Genomic DNA, 23508 nt, shown 5'->3' with positions numbered 1-23508 from the left:
TTTGGTCATGATGTAATTTTTGAAAATATTTTTACATCATTTAGAGTTAGAATCAATAAATCCAATTTATCTATAACCTTCTACTTGTTTGGGCTTTTTTAAAAAAAAGACAATTCTGTATTTTAACATAGGTTTAACATACCTGGTTTCAGTTATATACCTGCCTAATCTCATAAAGGAAACTGATTTTCAAATTTAGTATCCAAAACTCTATGGATATATGAGACTATATAGAAAATCAAACTTTTATGGGCCACACAAATCTAGGAAACATTGACAGTTACTCAAGAAATAATATTTTTTTTATATCTTTATTAATTTCAAAGAGAGGAAAAGAGAGGGAAAGAGAGATAGAAACATCAATTATGAGAGAGTCATTGATTGGCTGCCTCCTGCATGCCCCAACCAGGGATTGATCCTGCAACCTGGGCATGTGCCCTGACAGGGAATCGAACCCTCAACGCCTGGATCCTAGGTCGAAGCTCAACAGTTGAGCCACGCCCAGCCGGGCAAGAAATTATATTTTTTAAAGACCTGAGCAAGACCAATGTTATGTTACTTACAAACTCTTATAGCTCTAAGATCTCCAGCTGTGGACAGCCCTATGGTATCTCACATCTGGGCAGATTAATACATCTGCACATGAAAGACACACAGCCAGCCACACATGCGCACGTACACACAGCCTTGCCGTCTCCTCCAAGTCTACACTCAAGTGTAGTCCTTGGGAGAAATTAATTCCTGGTGAGCACAGTGAACATCAGAAGCAGCAAAGAAGCACATGACTGGTGGTCATATGCTGGAAACTCATGTTCCTAGTACCAGCTGGACCTCAATTCTCCCCTTCTGCTCTGTAGCTCCTCAATTTTCCCATATATAATCTAGAAACCGAACACCAGCAAACTAGTGAGTAACTGTAACCCTACCTCCTAGATCTCCCGTATGCTCTTTCTGCTGCCCAAGACTCCGTCCTCTCTGTGCCCAGGAGGAGCACCTGGGCGGGCAGTACAATCACATGTCTTCATTCTCGCCCCCACTGGAACATGTGTCCTAGTAGCGTGCACCACTGTGCGACAGGCCCAGGCTCAGCAGCACAGATGCCTGAAGAATGGCGATCCCTGCCCCGGAGCTCAGAGACACCAAGTGAAAGCACAGCTAATGCAACAGAATCAAGGTTCTACAGAAATGGTTTAAGAGTATAGGAACTCGAAGGAGCCAGAAGGGTCTGCCTGGAGCAGCTGGGGAAGCCATCAAAGAGGTGGCACTGGAGCTGGGTTTGGAACCCAGCTGACAAGGCAGTACAGGGAGAAAGAACACTTGAGGAGAAGAGAGCATGTTCTGGAACACAGAGGTATGAGAACCCTGATGTAGTCACCGTTGGAGGGAATGCAGATTGGTACAGCTACTAGAGAAAACAGTATGGAGGTTCCTCAAAAAATAAACATAGAACTACCATATGACCCAGCAATTCCAGTTCTGCGTACATATCCAAAATAAACACAGGACTTCGAAGACATATATGCACTCCCATGTTCCCTGCATTACGCACAACAGCCAAGACATGGAAACAAATGGTCCATGAACAAATGAAGGTTGAAGAAGTTGTAATATGTACGTGTACACACACGCGAGAAAGAAGGGAATCCTGCCATTTGCAATAACATGGATGGACCTTGAGGGTATTATGCTTAGTGAGATAAGTCAGACAAAGACAAATAATGCATGATAGCATTATATGTGGAATCTCAAAAAGCCAAATTCACAGAAACAGAGTAGAAGGGTGGTTACCAGAGGCTGGGGTAGGGAAATTGGGGATATGTTGTTGCAGAGTACAACTTGTAAACTAGTCAGTCAGTCAGTCCTGGAGACCGAATGCACAGCATAGGAATTACAGACAACACTGCTGCATTACAAACATCAAAGTTGCTAAGAGACTGTTCCAAACATAAATGTATCACATCACCCCACTGTACACCTTAAACTTACACAATGTTATATGCCAATTACATCTCAATAAAAATAATTTTTTTTAAATCCTGAGGCATTCAAGAGTGGTGAGAAGTAAAGCAGAGGGTGTGAGGCGGGGAGAGGCAGAGAGACAGTGAAGGTCTACGAGGCTGCACAAAAGTCCATCTACATTCCTAGGATGTGACTTTGGCCGTGAGGAAGTACAGGGGGCCACTGGAAAATATTTCTCCTTGGGGGTGTGGGACAGGGGAGTCACAATCTCACCTCTGTACAGTGTCTCTTTCCAAGCTGGATAAAACTGACAAATTCTCATTGTTCGGCTTTTCTCTTCTCCCTCTGGAGAGGAGCCAAGCCATTTCTCCTCCTGTCCTTCCCAACAGCTTTCTTCCAGGAAAGACCAGGGTTCTAGTTTCAACTCCCACTACCCAAGCTTGGAGAAATCCCAGTCTCTCTCTGAGCCTCAGATTCCCTTTTTATAGGAGGAAGGGACCGGACCACACAAACTATAAAATTCAGAGACTCTATAAACAGAATGTAAAAGATAGCTTATTTTCATGCTAACAATCACAGAAAGGGAAGAGAATCAGTAACAGAAGTATTTAAAATAATCTCAGCTACACAACTGTACAGAAAACAAAATCTAGCTAATAAGGGATGACTGGGATAGTGTAATTGCTCGCACAAGTCAAAACCTTCTCAGTCTGTTTTCTCATCTGCCAAATGAGGATAACAAATTACCACTCAAGTTTGTTATAAGGCTTAAATGAGAAAACACATAAGTGACTCTCCGAACACCTGGCATGCAACAGGTCTAAGTAAATGTTGATTCAATCTAGTTTCATGTGTCTCTCAAGTGAATTTATAAGTGTGACATCCTTTGTATAAGTTAACAAAAGATACGCAAATACAATGACATTATGTAAACTGTTTCAAAAATGAAATTTTATAATTGGCATTTTGGAAAATTGAAGGCTTGTGGCTTTGAAAAACAACAACTATTATACAATAAATCTACTAATAGCTGCTTCTGTAGAGACCTAAAAGAAAACGTTCCTCTCTCTACCCCACTGCCACCCCCAGGGGAAAGGGGCTTTCCTTGCCTTTGATTTTAAAAGGATATCTGATTTCTTACAGCCATTACAGAGTCAAATAATAAGACTGGTTCAGATACAACAGTGAAGTGAAGGAGCAACAACTCCTCTTACTTCAATTCTGCACTTAAACCAATAGACCCAAGTCCTTTGAAATATGATCATCAATGCAATTATGCGCTGAACTGCCGTAAATTAACAGACAGTCATCTGGGAAACATAAAACAAACCTGTGACAATGTGCTTCTAATTGCACGGGAGATCAGGATGTTAGTGATATTTTATATTCTGCTTCACTGCCCACTAAGCAGCATATATCTTCATAATAATGCTTTTTCCAAGTAGAAACAACCCAAGGAGTCATAACTCAATTTCTAAGATGAAGAGGAAACCAAAGGGAAAAAATATACAACTGAAACAATGCCCCTAGTATTTGGACCAGAGGTGGGAGGGGCAGGAGAGAGAAAGAAAGGGCCAAAATAAATTTAAATGACGGCTTTGATATTGTTCTTCAGGTTTGTACAGCAAGCTAAACTCACCCCAACTTCTCTCTTTCAATGATTCAGACATCTCCAAACGTCCAATAATAAAAAACCGCCTGCCTGCCATGTGCAGGAATCTGGCCTGGGCAAAGGGGTAGGTTACAGACCTCCACAGAAGAATCCTGCTCGTGCTAACGAAGTTCAGTCCACAAAGCACAAAGCCCACTTAGCACACATATGCCATCCAACCAACCGCTTAGTATCTTTATAAACACGAGTGAAAGATAAGGTTACATGTCACACGAGGGCTGTGGCGCAGAGCACAGGCTCCTGTGTGCTCTCAGACAGATACCCAGTCTTTGTTGTTTTGAGACAGGATGGAAACCGGTGGGAGAGGCTGCCCCCTTGTGTCCGTCTGGATGCAGCTGTGGCCTGGATAGAGCTGGAACAGGGGCTGCACAGTCCTTCGTGGGCTTAATGGCTTCAGAGAACAGTCTCTGCCACTCAGCCCCTGACCAGAAATCAAGGCCGGTGTGAGAATCACACCGATCTCCGAGAACGTGGCAGTGCCTTGGAATTGGCTCAAGAATGAGAAAGCCGCCTGGCCCTCTGGAGGCACAGCCACGTGTAGCTGGTCCTTGTGACATCACACCATGAAGAATACTGTACAAAATCACAAATGGGGCAGACGAGCTCTCTAGACTAGGAGGCACCTGAGCCCTGCCTTCCCTTGGGAGCATCCTCAGCCCAGGAGATCAGAAAGGGGCTTTGAGTGACTCCTGGGGGCAGTTCTCGCCTCAGGCAGCTGAGGACTAAGCTCCCGCTCGAGTGCACCAAGGCTAAGGAGCCGAGACGCAGAGTACCTCTGCTCCTGACCTCACACAGCCCAGCCTTTTCCAGTCCAGAGTGCACCTGTGTACCTGCCAGAATGCCTGGGACACGCTGAGGGAAGGGAGAAGCAATTAGCGTCAGTGTACTGAGTGAGCTAAACAAAGAATCTCTAGGGGTAACATCACCTTGGCTCTGGGGTTCTGGACAATGTCATCACATTAAAATGTCTCTGTCCTGACAGCCTTTACTGAGAGATGTTCAGACTAAAAGGATTTTGCTCTCACCTATAAAATCCCAGAGTATTATAATGAAAACCAAATGTGTTCACTTCTAAAAAAAAATGTTTTCTACACTTTCTAACTTACTTTTGTACCTAAGAATATTTTAAACTTTGAAAAACATAAATGCTGAACAGTAGGTAGCTCTGGCTGTTCATGTGTTCTCCCAACTAAGCTCAGTGATCTTATTAACTGATTTACTCATCCCACCAATATTCACTGATTAAAGTAAGTTCTTTCCAAGTAGAAATGTTGGCAATAAAGTATATTTAAAAGAAATTCACTAGTAAGTGCATTTAAAGTATTACAAAAGTACCACACGGCTTAAGAACAACAAGCTGTTGAGATTTTCCTTTAAATAAGTCAAATCAAAGGCTCTGACTCCTCAGCTACCCACCAACTGAGGAGACGCACGCGCTCATTCAAACCACACCAACTTCCTACCAGCCTAGCCGCCTACCACGGCAGAACCAAAGCCAGTTCAGAAAAAGGCTAAGTAGTCTTTATTATTTTCCTCATGCTGTAAAAAGAGGAATATCATATTTCCTCCTAAAATATGCCCCTGAAATTTTAAAAGATTTAACCATATGGAAGAGATCTGAAAGTGTGTAAGAAAAGGCTAAAGACTTGGAATCCTAATTCAATTTCCCCTCACATTTTAACAGGAGTCTGCAGCAAACGTTTACTTTTAGAGATATTCGCATCAGGAAACAGAACAAAAGGCTATTGTGTGTTAAACATGTGAGGTCTCTCCAGTCCCATCTATACAAACTTTTCAAACATCAGGTTGGAATTAAATGATTTTAAACTTTAAATTAACTATTTCCAGACCACAAAATCTATTCCACACTTACCGGTCAGTATAAATTCTCCAAGTGAGTTATAGCTGAGTTCAAAAGTAAAATCTGCATTTTTCAAGTGCCAATAAAAGAACTTTCCTTTAGACTCTGACACACACACACACACACACACACACACACACACACACACACACACGGACTTGTTAAGAATGCCATTGGCTGTTTTCATTTCCTCCGCCAACAAAAATTCTCATCTGCCTTTGATACATCTGACTCCATATCACTTCTGATGGGAAGCATATGGGTATCAGTCACATCACTCTCTACTATTTTCCTATTAAACAGGAATCACAACTCTTCCCCTAGATTAACAAAACTGAACAGAAAAAATGAAATTTACAGGCCTGCCCTGATCACTATAAACATCACTATGACTTAATTTGTAATCTGTGTCCTATCACAGGCCTGTTAAACATATAAAAGAAAACGAGATTTTCTATGATTAGTGGTGTGGCCATTTTAAAACATGTCCACAAGTTCTTTGACATGTCTCCCATCAAAAGGTGGAGTTAGTTCCCTCCCTTTGGATATAGGCCAGCCTCATCAGGGACTCCCTTCTGTCTAATAAAGAGAAAGTGGCAGAGCAGGGTCACAAAAGCTGACGAAGCTTCCTCCTTCCTCTTCCCACTGGGATGCTCCCAAGAAGGACCGGCCACCAGGCTGTGAGGAAGCCACACGTCCCAGGCCCCAGGCCCACTCCCAACCAATGTCCCAGCAGACAACCAGCATCAACCACCAGCCATGTGAGTGAAAATGGCCTTCGGACAATTCTAGTGCCCAGGCTCTGAGCACCTCAAATGACACCATGAAGAAGGGAAAAAAAACAGTCCAACCAAACCATGCTCAACTGCAGACTGGAGAAAATAAAAGCTGTCTTTGTGTTAAGTCCGTAGGCTTTGGGTGGCTTATTACGCAGCAACAGATAAGTAGAACTTGCAGATTAGTTCAACCAAATCAACCACCCATCGTATGCTTTTCATTTCACCACCCCGCCCCAAAAGACAAACCTCTTAAGTTTAAAAAAACACAAAAATACTGTGCTGACAAACCTTGTCTCAGTCACTCAGCTGAGCAACCTGATGGCTGGAATCCCAGCATCCATTACCCTTGGCTGCCAGCTGGCTTTCTCTTGGGATGTTTGCTTTTCACGTACTAACAAACCAGAATCCTTGGCCTTCTCCTCTGTCCTACCTTAAACTCATTCCTAGCTTTGAAAAGTGGCTCTTATTAAATGCATGGCTTATGAAACTGCTGCTACTGTCACATATGCTCTAGTTTTTAAATCAGTGAACAAGTGATGTGTTGCCTAAAAAGGTAAATCTGACTGTATGGCTAGTAACTAGTTCCAGATGCTTTGATGGAGCCACTCAAATGGGTTACCAACCCAACCACATAACCAAATTAAAAATTTATCATTCATTCTAATGAGCACCAGGAAGGGAAATATCCTAATTACCGAAACAAGACTGTTCTCCAAGAAACACAAGCCTTAAGTTTCCAATAATTTAGAACTAGAAGAGTCTTAGTCATCTAGATGGACATGAGCAGGAACTCTTCTTGCCACCAAACAAAAGGAACCCCAGCTTAGAGCACTCACAGACTACTTAAGCAGCACTTTTTCTTAAAGAACTACCACATTTCACACCAAGTTATGGATCTACATGCTAATTACTAAAATGCACCATGTAAAAGTCTAAGCACACCCGATAAAAGAACCAGACTAAAAACGAGATCAGTTATTTCCCTCAGAGATTTCACTAAGTTTGTGACATGTTAGGTAACCCCCCAGAACAGACACACATGACACAGAGCACCACCCACCTAGCACGTTTCCTGGAGGCACCTCCTCTAGATCTTGCAGCTCCCTTCCCATCAGGAGATACAGGTGCTCCAGAGTGCAGGAGGCCATGTGGGGGACAGGAGGAAGGTCACCTAGTGGAGCTGAGAAGCCTAGTGGCACCTGGGAAAAGAAAAATGACAAAATGTAAGTTACGAAGCATTAAGTGAAAACCTTAGTCAATATCTATAAAGTTATTGTCATTCTTAAGTAAGATGCGGTGCAGTCACATTTCATGTAAATCTGCAACATGAAAATCTGAAGTGGTGTTATATAAAAATGTCTCACTTCATGAATAAAATCTGATACAGTAAAACCTCTCATATTTTTAAAAATAGTCAAGCCCTGGCCGGTGTGGCTCAGTTGGTCAGAGTGTCATCCCATAAACTGAAAGGTCATGCGTTCCATTCCTGGTCAGGGCACAGACCTAGGTTGTGGGTTTGATGTTTCTCTCTCTCTCCCTTTCCCTTCCCCTCTCCCTAAAATCCATAAAAACATAGGCTCAGGTGAGGATTTTTTTAAAAACTATAAATATATGAAACTAGTCAAGAATCCGAAATAATCATAAGCTTTATAGCTCAGTTGATAGAAACCCTGTTGCAAGCTGGTGGTACCACATAAGCTAATAAACGAAATCCCCATACACAGCCCCTTGCTAGTACTGCTGTGAGCACGGTCACAGACCATGTTCTGGTGACAACTGCTATTATGTGAACACTCGTCATTACTCTCATCACCTAAAACTGTTTTAATCTTATTACAATGTCCTTCAAGCCCTTAACAACAGCCGGTGCCAGTGCCCAGGAGCCATGAAGATGAGTCATGCAAGATGCAAACGTGCTGCAAGGGTGACAAGGTGTCTGAGCCCCCATTCTGTTTACTCTAGAGGAGATGCTATCTTGAGTTATTTGGGCCCCACACAGATGCTGGTGTCCGAGAGCTTTCAGTCGCCAGCTTATCTTTGGCACCTACGGGCCCAAGGTACCATGCAAGTGCTACGAAGAGGAAAAGATCACGATGTAGCATATACAAAGCTAACATCATGGGCATAAAGCAAGGGACAAAAAAAGCAATACAGCAAATAAACCCACTGAAGCTCAGAGGAGGGAGAAGCTGTTATGTTAGGTTAAACTTGGAATCGTGAAAAAAACAATGGCCTCCAGGCACATGTGACATCACACGTGCATGTTCCGACTCAATGACCACTCTGCAGGGCAGCTCTGAAGACAGGTGGGAAAGAATTAAATACGATTAACAGAATGACCCACAGACAGTATGAATGGCTACTTAACCTACAGATAAGTTACCATTAGCAAGACGGTCTAGCGAGGTCGCTAGACACAAGGTCAACATATAAAAACTGTATGTCTACAGATCAGCAATAGAAAATACATGTTTCTAAAGACACTAATTTTAAGAATAGCAACAAAATATAAGTTAGGAATAAGTCTAATAAATGTGATTAAAGATCTTAATGGAGAAAATAATAAAACTTCAATGAAAAACATTTAAAGTAACCTGAATAGACAGAGACACCCAACACACTGCATAATGCTGACTCACGACAAATACAGGCACGGCTCACAGCGGTGCCAGTCAGTCCCAGCAGCGCTTCTCACGGAGCCTGACGAGTGAGTTCTGTCATACTGCTTCTTGCTCATCCTGACTGGCTCCCCGGACCTCAGGCACCTTCACCCTCCTATGACCTCCATTGTTTAATTACTATGCATACGGCTTATGTCCAAAAATGTTCTGCCACAGCCCTAGTGTGTGGTTTCCTTTTGCCCCTTGGCTCTGGCGTATTTGGATGCTAGCTGTTCACCTGCTCAGATCCCCACTGATCAATTCCTGGGATCTGCCTGCCATGCACTGCTGCTCACTGCCCACGCAATTGACCTGGGTCACCAGGATTTGGATCTCCCCATTTCTTGAAGATCTGTCCTGGCTCTAACATGACATCTGTTCTTACCAGTTCTTTCCTCAAGCCAGGAAGAGAAAAGTCTTGTAATTATTAAGGCCCAAAAACTTGGTTCACATACTAGTTTAGTTTCCTAAGTGCTACTAAGTGAGAAAGGTTTACCAAATGTTCCCAAGGCAACACAAGAGGAGATACACGAACTCACCCGAATGTGCCTTTCTAGAGACAATAAATCTGCCAATAGTGTAATTATCAATCTCACCAATACGAAAGACATCAAAACCTTGAAAATGTACACTGAAGTTTTACTTCCAATTCTTACCCGTTGCAAAAACTCAACAGGACTGTATTTGGGCCCCAAGACAAAAATTTTCTTTCCTCTTCGAGCCACACCACTAAACACCCGAGCGAACGCGATAAACGTCTCTTGGTTGTCTTCTTCCTCTGGCACAGGCTTAGGGGCCATGCTCTCCACCTGCTGCTCTCTCCCTGCCAGAAACAAAAGGGTAATAAGTGCCAAGAATGCCCTCTCCAGTCTGGGAACTGACGGGAAACAGAGGGGAACAGTGAATATGACAGATATTTGGACCAGTTTCAGCAAAGAAACACCAAGAATAAAAGAACATTGATAAACACTATAATGAAGGTGGAAGCTCAAGAGCTACGGACGAGTGTCCCAAATGAAGCAGAAGGTATTCTGCACCACAGCCAATTTAGGGAAGCTGTACCTGTCGGCTCTTCTCCCTCTGGACTTGCTCCAAGGGCACTCCCGTCGGAGGTGGACTGGCCCTGTGCTGCTGCGAGCTTCTCTGCGTGCCTTTGTCTTGCACGCTCACGCCTCTGCATAATTTCTTCTTGAGTGAGAGGTCTACAGGATATCACACATACGTTAGCATATGGCAACAACAAGCATCTCTCAGTCGGCTCAAGCAGGAAAACAGCAAGTATTACTGTGACTAGATAAGATGACAATTGGTCCCAGGTCCCTTCCAGGCTGAAGGTCCCTCCAAGTTCTCTGCCCAGCCCTAGCAATAGGAGAGGCGGCCTATCAGGCTTTCTCTGAGAATGTGGTGTCCCCAGCTGTTCTGATCTTATGAACTGGCATCCAAGAGCCCACGTCCCCACGCAGCATGCACCTTTCTCAGATACCCATCCTCCCACCAAACATACACCATTTCCCAGCCTACTCCCCCCTACCCTTACCTTGGCCTATTCTGAGGCAAAGCTTTAGCATCAACTGGAAACATTTTGGAAACAAAGATAATAACTGGAGCAGTGTCTTCACTTCCACATTTCATAAAAGCTAAACAAACAGAAAGTAAATGTGTCAACATTTTTTCCCTTATTAAAAATCCAGACTTTTCTGGAGAACAATCTAGATGTTCTTGACCATGGCATCGTCTAGGATGTGAGCAGCCTATGGTCCTTTACAGCTACAGTGAAAAGCCCATTTAGAAAACTACACAACTGCTAGAAAAGTAGAGCAAGAGCAAGTAGCACTGGCAAAAATGAGGAAACAAAAGCAAATTAACAGGGTGGGAGGAGGGCTGGGGGAACTCACACAGAGAACTGGAACCAGTAAATGGGTTAACCACCCACCACAAGCCCTAATAAATGTTCCCCTATATCCAACAGAGAAGGTACAGAACTGAGGAATGCTACCCAAGGTCACCAGTCAGCAAGGGGGCTTGTTGATAAGATACATAAAAATCAGTAATAGACAAAAATGTATTATCATGACAGTAATAAAAAGCCTTAGAAATAAATTAAGGTCCATTATTATTAAGATGTCAATTTTCCCCTAAATCTATAAATATCTTTTTTTTTTTAAATCCTTACCCAAGGATATGTTTAGAGAGGAAGGGGGACTGAAGAGAGAGAGAGAGAGGAAGGGAGGGAGGGAGGGAGGGAGGGAGGGAGGGAGGGAGGGGGAGGGAAGGAGGGAGGGGGGGGAGGGAGGGAGGGAGGGGGGGGAGGGAGGGAGGGAGGGAGGGAGGGAGGGAGGGAGGGGGGAGGGAGAGAGAAAGAGAGGGAGGGAGAGAGAAAGAGAGAGGGAGGGAGGGACAGGAAGTGTGCAGCTGGACACAGGAGTGTGGAGTTTGGGGGGCAGCTATGCACTGGAGATACAGATGTGGGAACTACGAGTGTATCATTGTCACATGAAGCCCTGAGACTAAATGAGATCCCCAGGAGAGTGAATGCAGATAGAAAATAAATGTGGTCCGAAGACTGAGCCTTGCTTGGGGGCACCCGCAGTAAACCAGTCGGAAAGATGGCGAGTGACAAGAAAAAGACATTAAGAATAAGGCACCAGGGCACCAATCGGAAGCATCTGGAAGCCTGGAAGTCAAGGGAAGACAGTGCCTCGAGGAAGGAGTGACCAACCGTGTCCAATGCTAGTGACAGGTCTAGTCAGATGATTTAACAAAGGAGAGTTGTGGTGGCCCTGGGAAGAGGTGCAGAGTGGTTGGGGGGATGGAGGCTGCAAATCCACTAGAACGGGAGGAAGAGCAGTGGAGACAGTGAGTGCACCTAGATGAAGTTCCAGGGCCTGAGAGAGCTGGGATGGGAGGTGCCCTTCACGGGGAGTGTCGATACAGGGCTACTGGGGAGCAGCACAGCCCCTGGAACCACTCTTCCACAGTCCTTAGGGTGACGTGGCAGCTCAGGGATACAGTCCTGGCTGCTCAGAAAAATGGAATGACACCATTATGAAATGAGATCGATGTGAAGGAAGGAGACTCAGAGGCTCTGGTCTTCCACCCCACTGACAGAGAAAACCAGCTACAGCAAAATTGAAACTCTGAGGGAAAAAACGCAATTGTTTACTTATGGAAGTGGCCATTGGGCAAGTGGGTCTAGAGCAGCCTGGCCTAGGACAATCAACACGAGGGTGCATCTTTACCTCACCTGCTTTCAGTGCCTGGGTTTCTGGCGGAAGGGAGTCAAACGTGTGTGATCCTGAGCACATCAGCTTCTCCACTCTCTCGGACGACATATCAAGGGGACTGGGAAGTTTCTGACACACCATAGCTGACGTCTGTTGTTAAGGACTCAAAAACGTGGGTGAGTGCACTCCACCAAGGAACAGATTCCTGACATGCACTATACTGAGGTAACAATGCCTGGGCTGTAAGGCAACATATACTGTGTGCATCATATCTCAAAATACAAATATAATTCCAGGGAGTCATGGACTCTCTAAGGCCCAGAAAGTATTCTTATGACAGATATTCTAATACACTGATGACCCATGGAACAAGTGAGGAGACAGAGCTTCCATAGTAGCGTAGCTACCTCTGAGCTTGAAATCCTAAATTTTTTTTCACATGGTTTCCATCTATGTTATCTTTTATAAAATCGCCATCATCCACGAGCTATGATACAAGAAAGTCCCCTATCAGAGCCAGTGTCCATCAGAGCTCTGGACTGAGATAACATGGCTGGTCCCCACCCAGACACCCCAGCCCACCACATGAGTGCTGACTGGTGGCCAAAGATCAATGAAGAGAGTTTAAATAAAACAGTGATCTAAAATACCGAAATTACCTATATGTAAATTTTAGTAAAATAAAAAGTTTCTATTTTTACAGATCACTAAACAAAAATAAAAAGAAACACCTTCAAGTCATTATAATAAAGGATACCAAGAACAGCATGGGATATGGGTAGCCACTGACTGCAAATGGCACTGATCTGGACTTTAGGGTCTGAATGTCGTGCCTCCCGGGCTCCAATTTTTAATCCTAAAGAAGTCACTATTTTATCAATTTTTTCTTTGTCCCTACAGCAAACATACAAGATTGGGGGGGGGAGGGGGTTACATACAGATAGAAAGGAGCAGTGAGAAAAAGGAACTCAACATTATTTGACACATTCATTCCTCATGTATTACTTTTTCTACAAAAAACTAAAAAATGATTGGAAGGGGCTCCTGCCACAGTATAGGACCCAATCTCCACTCCTATGCTTTTAAGTGAACCTTTCTTTAAAGCTTTTCGTGAGGCACCATTCCACTACCTCCTTAAACAAGCTATGCCAACCGCTGAATGTCTTATAAATGCACGCTAAAAAGGCATTGATCCAACTCTGGAATAACCTAGAAACTAAACTCACTACCGCAAACTTTCTTTTCCACTTGCACCAAGCAAGCTTTTGCCCAAGTTCCCCACTGATGACCCTAGACAGCAAGCCCCTCTCTACCACAGCTACTATTTTATTTTAAACTGGGTTTGCAAAAACAAAGGTCCAATGTTTCTTTCCATCCTTTCGTCTCTTCACTTCAGCACTCCATAAAATATTTCTGTTCTGTCCCTTCTGCTACCCTGGACTTGGGTGACACGTACCCCTTAAATCGTCTCCATGCCCCGTAACCAACTCATCCATAAAGGTTCTCTTCACTTTCTCCGTCTATCAGCTTTCCCTAGTTTCCTCATCGAACTGGAAACTGAGGCAAATTATGTTGCCCAAAGATAAACAGTTTTATACACTCTTACTTTTTCAAGACAGCATCATACAAACTCCATATATTTTCCAGGATCAACTGTACAAATAATGGTTTCTTTCCTTTTGCCTGTAAAAAAGAACGTATATGCTTAGGTTTCTGAGTATTTAATAGGTATCTTAAATATTCATTTTTGGTATGTTTTATTATCGATACGTCTCATTTCTACTAGGAAATATTTATTCAACAGCAAAGTGGAGAAAAGTAGTTATAATAACCCCACTGTTCTCTTCTTATGGGAATTATGGACTTCACAAAGGACAAGACTCTGGGGAGCATATCACTGTGGCTGCCCCACTACTGCCATCAAAAAACCACAGAGCCCTGGCCGGTGTAGCTCAGTGGCTAGAGATTCAAACACAAAGTCAGACTCTCAAACATGCTCTTTCCCACTTCACTGCACTGGCTCCTTTTAAAATATAGTTTATTAAAAGCTTTTAGTGGCAAAGGAAAGATGTTCACAATGGTTTTTTTAGACATAATATCAAGCAAAAAAGCCACTACATGACATAAACAGTATAATCTCAACTGAGGGATATATATATTCAAAAACAATAAAAGAAACTAAAACCGTAGCATTAGCAGTGCTGGCCTCTGAATTTTTTCTTTCCAGTGCCTTTATGAGTACTTCCTAAAAGAATATATATGCTCTTCAATGAGAATAAATTTATAAAACCCTGAATTTTACATTTAGGAAAAAAGCCCCAGGAAAAGGACACTTTGAGGCATGTGACTCGGGAGTCCTGCACAGCCTGTCTACAGAAGGCGGAGTTCAGGGAGCACCACGTCTCCCATCAGCACTCATGTGACAGGCACTGGATAAGAAAAGGCCTCAGCTGAGACTAGGACTGTAGTGCGGGCCCTACAGAGACGTGTGAGAGAGACGTCTGTCTATGGTGAAGGCGACACACAAGCACATGATGCAAAGTATGGTCTTCAAGGGACCAGGATCTGAGATTTTTCTGCTCTAAAAAAAAAAAGCAATTCTTTGTTCCCTACATGTAAAGAACTCTATTTAAGCAGTATTTGGATGCAAGATTCCCAAGCTTTAACCAAATATACACAGTGAAAAATGCTTCACGAACTGACCCACGTAAGCCAAATTACATCTGTGACAGGTGTTACAGTACAGGTTCTCTTAAGGCAGGAGCGCAACCCACATTCAAAAGGAACATACGCCACATTACCTGGTCAACCTTCATAATCTTCTTAGCCTTCATATTTATGTAATAATCTCCCCACAATGTTTTCATAAGAACTTCCCTTTTAATGCCAATTTTTTTACTGTAGATTTTGGCAAAGTGCTCAATTCTGAAGGAAAAGCAAGTGTTTATGTTATTAGTAACAACAGTAAGAATAAGTACAGCTAACACTTGAGTTTTCCTGTGCCAGGTACTATTCTACTTTATTACTAAATGCAATCATCTCAACTCTCCTACGAGGTGCGAATTATCTCCCGCTTTCTACAGAAAAGGGTAAAGCAGAACAGACATCACAGGTAACAGGTGAAGCTGGGATTCAAGCCCAAGCACCTAGGTCCAGAGCCCACGTTCTTGTGCACTGCTCCCTACATCACATGAATCAGAATTCAGGCTATAGCTCCCTTTCTTTTTTTTTAAAAAACCTCATCAGAGGATATGTTTCTATTGGTTTTTTTAGAGCAAGATGAAGGGGGAGAGAGAGGAAGAAGGAAGGAGAGAGAGAGAAACATCGATGTGAGGCAGAAACATCAATTGGTTGCCCTGTCTTGCTGCTACTCCAGGGATGAGTAAAAAGAGAATCTGTATTCTTTCTTACAACTGGAGTGCATTACAATTATCTCAAAATAAAAAGTTCAATTTAAAATATCAGTTGGGTGTAAAATCCAGAGATTTAATTAGATGCAAATGAACTTACCCGAAGCCCCACCCGTCTATGGCACTAGTGAACACCACGTTCCCCTGATCTGGAGAGAAGTACAGGTGAGAGTCATCCGTGTCCTCCAAGCCAGCACTCCAGTCATACACTTGCTCTGCTGGGTCAGAGTTTGGGTTCCCCTGGGATTCGCTTTCTCTCTCTGCTCTTTCTTCTAGGACTTTAGAAGTAAAAAGAGTTGCCGTGAGCGCATTAATCTAGGAGAGAGAGTGAAATGGCAGAATGTCAGCCGGATGCTTAGCGTGCCCAAGGTAGGGGACCCCGTGACTAACACTTGTTAAGCCTAGAGAATCATCCATCAGTCAGTTTGGGCTCACATTACGTTGACATTTACAATAAATAACTTCCATATTATCAACCCATTCTTTCCAAACCCAGCAAGACTAAATTGTAAGGCTTTTGAATGGTCGTTTCTGTGGCTATTTTAATGTAAACATTCACATGTCATACCTTCACCCATTTTTCAGGACTGGGGCCTGGAGACAATAGGAACTCATGGTTTCCAACCCACACAATCCTAGTCTGCAACCTTAGCCAACTCCCTGACCCTTTCTCACATCAGCTATTTAAACTTCTCACCACTTTCAGGCCCCCCTTCTGACCTCTAACGCCCACCTACTTTCACTCTCCAGTAAGTAATCTTATTTCCTGTCTCGGAGAGAAAATGGAGCCTATTATTCAGAAATCTGCAAGCTCCCCATATTCCAGCCCATTGGCCTTTATCTGCAAATCCCACTGGCCCCGTCTCCTTCCATTGCAGGCAGGAATATTTCACCTGTGCCAATCCCCGGCCATCTCTACAGAGAGCCAGACCCACTGATCCATTCTTGTTCACTGCTCTACACTCAGCATCACCCCCCTTCAGCAAATATTCTCAAGTTGGTCTCACCAATGGTGCTCCATTGTCTGGAAGAAGAGAGTTCAAACCTACATACATGGCGCACAAGGTTCACATAATCTAAGCCCTGAATTCCTTTCTACTCCCACCTCCTGTCACTGCGTAACATGATCTGATTCTTCATCTGTAACAACCAACCTGAAGTTCTCCGAATAAAACACTGTACTACGCTTTTTCTTGCCTTTACGACTGTACGTCTTATCCCTTCTCTCTCAAGTGCCCCGGCCACAGTTCTCTACCTGGCAAACACCACCCTTCTTCAGTCTCAAGGCTTCCACTGTTAAACTTTTCCCAACTCTCTCTTCCCTCTGGACCCGATCTGGGTGAGGTGGCCCTCACCTGTGATCTCAAATCACACCAGGGCTCATCTCATCGTTCTGACTCCCTCTCCACAGTGAGATCTTTGACCTGTCTGCCATTACATTCACAATCGCTAGCATACAATGGACACCCAAGAATTCCTTTATTCAACATGTAACCACGTAAATGTTCGCCGAATAAAATGAATGCATGCTTAGGTTAAAATTTAATCTCAAGACAGGTAATAAAAAACCAAAGAGCCTCTTAATATTGCTTCCCTTTGGAACCAAACTCCAATATTTTAAACAAGAGAGCATTAAAACCTACTGTCCAAGCTTTATGCTCAAGGATGCTTCCAGGAGGGGGGGACTCCTGAGAGAATGCCTGTCCTGCAGCCTCCGTTGTAGTATGGTGATTCCAGCCCATATGAATCTTATGTGGAAAAGTGAATTTTCTGTAGCATTGCCTCATACTCAACTTAGCAACTTCCTTATGACTCTTCTTTGAGCCCTGATTTTAAAAATACTCAAGTAAAGAATAAAATACCTGCTCTAAAATATTCTTGAGGTGAGAATAGGCCTCCTGTGGGGTGAATTTCAGTTCCACTATCAAGCGATCTATCTTATTTATCACCAACACTGGGCGGATATTTTCGAGCCAGGCTTGTCGCAGAACTGCCTGTGTCTGATTAAAACAGAAAGGAAAATATAAAATGATTTGAAGCAATTAAAGCACATTAAAAAATCTTGATTAATAATCAGCTCATTTCCATACTCCTTTATCATAACTCAGACTACGCCTGTCAGACGCAGGTGCTCACTAGACATTCACAAACCACACGTTACATCAGCAGAGAACTGCAGACTAGGAACCCTCCTTGCCTTCATGAGATTGACAATTTGTTTAGGAAGAATACATAAAACTGCGTAAGACAGTGAAGAACTTAGTGGAATTTTACACACACACACACAGATTTTAAAAACAAACACTTATGCTGCCAACACACCGAACACTCCCTCAGAAGGCCCTGTGTACACCTTACTGAACATAACCCCATCTGCTAGCACTAACCACTATTCTGCTCTTCTACAATCAGGTGTGTTAATTTCACTTATCTTGTCAGGATACCTAAGACACTACATGGACTAAGGCTGTGCTACTCAAGCTGAGGTGCCTGTGCCCTTAGGGAAACCAGAGGAGAAGCTACAGAATAATTAGGGCACATCTTCTAGGAATTATCAACTTGACTCCATTCAAGTCACTTAAACCTTTTACTATTCTTTCTGTAAAATATTAATAAACATGAAATAAACAAGGGTATATTAAGAAGTAGGCTGTAAGTTGACAACATTTTAAAAATAAAACATAAGGTTTCAAGAAAAATTATTAAAAGAACAGATTAGAGAGCCACACCGAACTCCACGCCCATCAGAACTAAGTGTTCACGCTGACCTTAGGGGTGAACTTTTCCAACTTTGATGGAAAGATGAGAAACACCAGATTAAAAACACAGAAGAGCAGGAGAAGGAGTCTGCTCTCAACATCCTCTCACAGATCAGAAACCTTTCCCACTGGAGTAAAACCACAATACTGTCCCCAAATCCAGCATTTCTCCCACTTCTGCCGAGTCCCTGTATAAGAGGATATGAGACACTTCAAGTACGTAAGTTAAAGTCATCCTCTCTAAAATCCCTTCAAAAGGTGGGTGACTTAACTCCACCGTAGACTGGAACGCTGCTGAATGTAAAATGTAAAACTGACTTTGTCAGTGACATGTCTAACTGCACACAATAATCAACAGTCAGTTCCTCCTCCTTCCCACCTTCCTCAACTGGTCAGATATTTTCACATCACAGCCACTACCTGTGGACAGACTCCTTCCACAGCATCGACCACAATGATGCACCCGTCGCAGATGCGAACAGCCGTCGACACTTCGGAGGAGAAGTCCACATGTCCTGGAGAGTCTATCAGGTTAATCAGGTACTCCTCATTACCTGAAATGAAACGTGAGGACAGGCACTGTCAGCCGTGCAGATATACAGTGCTCTTCCTCGGGCATTCCCAGAACAAGAAAGCTTCTGGGAATGACTGTAAGGTAAAGAAGGCAAAGGCTCCATCAACAGCTGCCGTTCCAACCTAGGATTCCCACTGATGAAACTACTGATTCCAAATGGCACCTATACAAAGTGTTCAGACTTTATCACTCTAACCGTTACCACTTCCTAAGAGCCTCCTGTGAGCCAGGCACTGTGCTGGGTAAACAATTTTAGTGTGCTAATCACATTATTGAATCCTTACAATAACCCTATTAGATGAATATTACTATACTCACTTTACAGATTAGGAAGTTGAGACTAAAAGGAACCAGCGCCTGAGACGGAAGGCTGTTCAAAGGGGCCCAAACAGGAAATGCCAATGTGAAAAGACACAAAGCAACTGGCCAACTACTTCCCTACACAATCTCAAAGGGCAGGTATGAATCTGCTCAATCAAGACTTAGAGTCAATTCTACAAAAATTTAAGGAGTAGCTACTATGTGCCGAGCAGTGTGCTAAGTATTCTCACATATACATCTCCTTTAATCCTTACAACAAACAAAAGTATTAAGCTTATCTCCGGGCGACCATGACCCACTAGCCCTATGTCAGTCCCAGGCAAACCAGAACTGGCCATCCCAGTTACAGAGACTTAACATTAAAACAGAAGGAGACCATGCACAAAAACAGTAATCAATCAGAATTCTATACTTATTCCCCATTTGTTGCTAATTTGACACAATTCTCTTTTAAAGGCAAAATAATTATCAGAATGCTCAAACACCTGCATATATACTTTACTTTCCCTTCTTCTCTTCACTCTGCTGCTCAGTTCTGTGGGCGCCAGAACTACCATGAGACTAAACATGACAAGTTACGGGCCACTTAAAGGATTTCCCCCAGTGCAATTTTAACACCTGATGACCTGACTTGTGCCCTAAGCACACGATGACGACAACACAGTGACGATAGCCATGGCTCCCATTTGTGGACTATCCGCTTGTGCCCGGCACTGATCTACGCACTTTACAGACGTTCTTTAACGTCTACCTACAACCACCCTTTGTGGAAGTTACTACCATTTGCCCAATTTTACAGAGCAGAACATGAGAGCACAAAAAGCTACATATCTGCAGGACATCCAGCTAGAACCCAACTCTAAGGTGCACTGACTAAGACCAAACACTGCAAAGTGGCAGAGCGGACGTTCAAACCCACCCAATCCAAAGACACAGCTTTGACCACCATACTCAGGACGGCATGCATTTCACCTCACAGGCCAAGACTCCGCTGGCAGTGATTGCCCAACACTAGGTTAAGGATTTCAATGGGCACTGGGGCCTTGCGAGTAACATATTGTCACGGGATTGCCATGTGTATTCATCCCATATTAACTCCTTAATTTTCAGAAAGGCCTCCATCCCCACAGCTCTGGCCACCTACCAATGACCTCTAGCCAAACATAATAATCCTTTTCAACTCCTAGAAGAGTTACTGTGAAAATGACATCCTTATTTGGGGATAGCAAGCTGTAGACATCAATAAGATTCTTAACCCAATACACAGGCCATGGGACAGAACAAGGACCCAGCCAGGAAATGGAACACTAAGGCTGAGACAGCAAGTTCTTAGGACTCCTGACCTTCATTCTGAAGAAATCCAGTCACCTGTGTGGATGGGGGGGACAGGTGTGACCAGCCAGCTTTTCCATCTGCAAGCCAGCCAGAGGTCCTCACCTGCATCCAAGTCTGAAGAGCCTGACTGACAACAGATTATTTGGAGAGGCAAGAATGCAACTTGTGGAATATAAAGCAAAGACACTGGGGCACACGATTAATACAGGAAAGAAAGGAGGACACGGAAGATTCAGAACTATTTTCCTTTAGAAGATCGATTGGCTTACCTTCTGCATAATGCAGGGAAATGGCACTGGATTTCATAGTGATGCCTCGGATCTGTTCATCTTCTCTGCTGTCCATGTACCGTAACTGTGAAAATGCAACATAAGCATCCTTACTTCCCAATGTATTAAAATGTGATGTTAAGATGTGATGGTTTGGACGTTTCTTTTAAATGTTTACCTTTTAAACTAAATGCCCTTCGTATTTTTCTTTAAAGGGGAGGGGGTTGGAAAATGGAAGTTGTCATGGGAAGGAGAACACAGGCAAACTGAAAGACATGACCGCTTTCCAAATGTATTCAAACACCATATACCCTCCCCAGAGAGTTGCTCATTCAAATGTCAGCCATGAATGATTGGTAGTCCATGAGCAATCACAGAAGGCAGTATTTGGGGAATTTTCTTCCATTCATCAAGAACACAACCATTCTTCTCTGCACAGCCTCTTAACAAAGTCTGAACAGAGGTGCAAACAGAAAGTCTCTAGAAGCAAGAGAAGCCTTCACTTCTTTTCCTAAATTAGATTTTCTAACACAATTTTAAAAAATGATAGGGTAGAAGACATTTCTAACACTGCCAATTACCGGATGGCTTTCATGAAGTGTTAATGCCCACGGATCAGGGCCTGCATCCCATTCTCTGGGCTTTGCAAAATGGTTCATCCACTGGAGATGGCTAACAGTGTCTATCAAGTATAACAGCATACCTTGCCTGCCAGGCGGCTGGAGATGATTCCATTGCTAGATATAAGACAGTCAGCCAAAGTAGTTTTTCCTGTTAAAATAACAGTATTAATTCAAACCTACGTTTTTATTTTTAAATACATTTTACTTTTATTTTTATTTTATGCCTCACCCAAGGATATGCTTTTTTCATTGATTCTAGAGAGAGGAAGGGAAAGAGAGAGAAAGAGAGAGAAAGATCGATGGGTTGTATCCCCTATGTGCCCCAACAGGGGATGGAATCCGAAACCTGGGCACGTGTGCCTTGACTGGAAATCGAACCTACGACCCTTCAGTGCTCCTGACGGCACTCTAACCACTGAGCCACACCACTCGGGGCTCTATTTCTTTTTTAAAAAATGTGGAGGGAGAGGTGTTATATCTCTACAGGTTTAACATCTAACTGTAAGAACTGGCTTAGGAAAAAAAACAAAAAAAAAACAACGCAACAGCCCTGGCCGGTGTGGCTCAATCGTTAGAGCACCAAAGGGTCTCGAGCTTGATTGGGGGAGGGGGGGCCAAGGGCAAGTACCTAGGTTGCAGGCTCCATCCCTGGCCCTTTGGGGCGTGTGTGAGAGGCAACCAATGGATGTGTCTCTCTCACATCAATGTCTCTGCCGCGCCCCCCCCCCCCCGCCCCCACCTCTCTCTGAAAAGCAATGGATCACAAAACGGCACCTGGGCTCCGGGGCAAGGCACTCAAATAATTTTTAAAAATAAATGCTGGGAGCTGACAAGACACTCAGGTGCCTCCACCGGGAATGCACCCGATGGACATCTAAAAACAACAACAACAAAAAAACACCCCAAACAGCCAACCAGCCTCACTCAGCAATTGAGCATCCACCTATGAACCAAGAGATGGAGGTTCGGTTCCCGGTCGGGGGCGCAGGCTCCTGGATCCCCAGCAGGGGGCGCCCATCAATAACTCCCATTCTCATTGAAGTTTCTCTCTCCCTCCTTCCCTCCCTCTTATAAAATCAACAAAGATATATTTTAAAAACATATTTATATGCACATTTATAACTTTAAAAAAACAAAACTCAACACACAGAACGGAACACAAGGCACACACACCAGAAAGCAAATCGCGCGTCAGCCGCGTTCACTTCTTACGTGCAACCCCCAGCGCGTCGGACGCAGCCCCGACCGGAAATAAGCCCGGCGTCCCGCCCCGCCCCGCCCGCCCCGGGACGCGGCCCCTCAATGACCCACCGCAAGGCTCTTCAAAACAAAAACAAAAACACAAAAAAACACCAAAAAAACACCAAAACACGCGGTGGGGCCCTTACCGTGGTCGACGTGCGCCAGGACGCAGATGTTCCTGATGTTGGCCGTGCGCTTCTGCAGCTGGACCATCTTCTCCAGGCTGGGGAGCCCCATGGCCGCCTTCTTCCCGGGACGGGAAGTTTAAAAAGACAAAAAAGGGTCACAAACGGCACCTGGGCTCCAGGCCGGGCGTTCAAATAATGAGAATAAAAAATAAAATAAAATTTAAAAAATGCCGGGAGCCGCCCAGGCGCCCCGCCCCGGGAAGGCCCGCGACGGACGGTTCCCGACGGGACGCGCCCCGGCCTAAGTCCAGCGGGAGCGGCGGCGACACCCCGGCCCCCCCGCTCCCCCTGGAGGGAAAAGCCCCCGCTCGGGGCGCCCGCGGGGCCTGAGGGCAGCGTGCGGGCACCTGCTACTCCCCACGCGCGGCAGGACGTCCCGCGCCCCGTTCCCCGGGGAGGGAAACACCCCGAGTCTGCACGCCGCCTCGCCTCAGCGCCCGGGTCCCCACGCCGCCCCGGGCCCCCACGCGGCTCGGAGCGCGCAGACAGGACCCCGCGCCCCCGCGCCGCCCGCCCGCTCGGACCCCTCACCGGGCTTCTCTCTCACGCGCGCGTCCCGGGCACCCCGAGCTCCGCGAGCGCACAACTTTCAGCGCGAGGGGCGGGGCCGGGGACGCACGACCTCTGACCCG

At 44.5% G+C, this 23508-nt stretch overlaps 1 protein-coding gene across 2 annotated transcripts in view; it reads right to left on the bottom strand.

Moving 5' to 3' along the window:
- Positions 1-23488, bottom strand: part of EFL1 (elongation factor like GTPase 1) — a 49329-nt gene extending 25841 nt beyond the window's left edge. The window contains exons 1-15 of one of the 2 annotated variants that reach the window (XM_081124796.1): positions 23408-23488; positions 22835-22934; positions 21527-21594; positions 20824-20908; positions 18745-18878; positions 17428-17565; positions 15666-15880; positions 14957-15080; positions 13762-13838; positions 12913-13049; positions 12176-12298; positions 10469-10568; positions 9994-10133; positions 9588-9754; positions 7332-7470 (exon numbers count right to left, since the gene is read on the bottom strand). In XM_081124796.1, coding sequence (XP_080980922.1) covers positions 7332-7470; positions 9588-9754; positions 9994-10133; positions 10469-10568; positions 12176-12298; positions 12913-13049; positions 13762-13838; positions 14957-15080; positions 15666-15880; positions 17428-17565; positions 18745-18878; positions 20824-20908; positions 21527-21594; positions 22835-22925 — 1738 coding nt within the window. In that variant the 5' untranslated portion in view covers positions 22926-22934; positions 23408-23488. The remainder of the gene's footprint in view (positions 1-7331; positions 7471-9587; positions 9755-9993; positions 10134-10468; positions 10569-12175; positions 12299-12912; positions 13050-13761; positions 13839-14956; positions 15081-15665; positions 15881-17427; positions 17566-18744; positions 18879-20823; positions 20909-21526; positions 21595-22834; positions 22935-23407) is intronic. The other variant, XM_081124797.1, reaches the window with a different exon arrangement.
- Positions 23489-23508: the final 20 nt, after the last annotated feature.

The sequence above is a fragment of the Miniopterus schreibersii genome (genome assembly GCF_964146895.1).
Source record: "Miniopterus schreibersii genome assembly, chromosome: 22".
NCBI lineage: Eukaryota > Metazoa > Chordata > Mammalia > Chiroptera > Miniopteridae > Miniopterus > Miniopterus schreibersii.
Note: the sequence above shows the minus strand (reverse complement) of the source record. Positions and strands in the feature narration are given on the sequence as shown.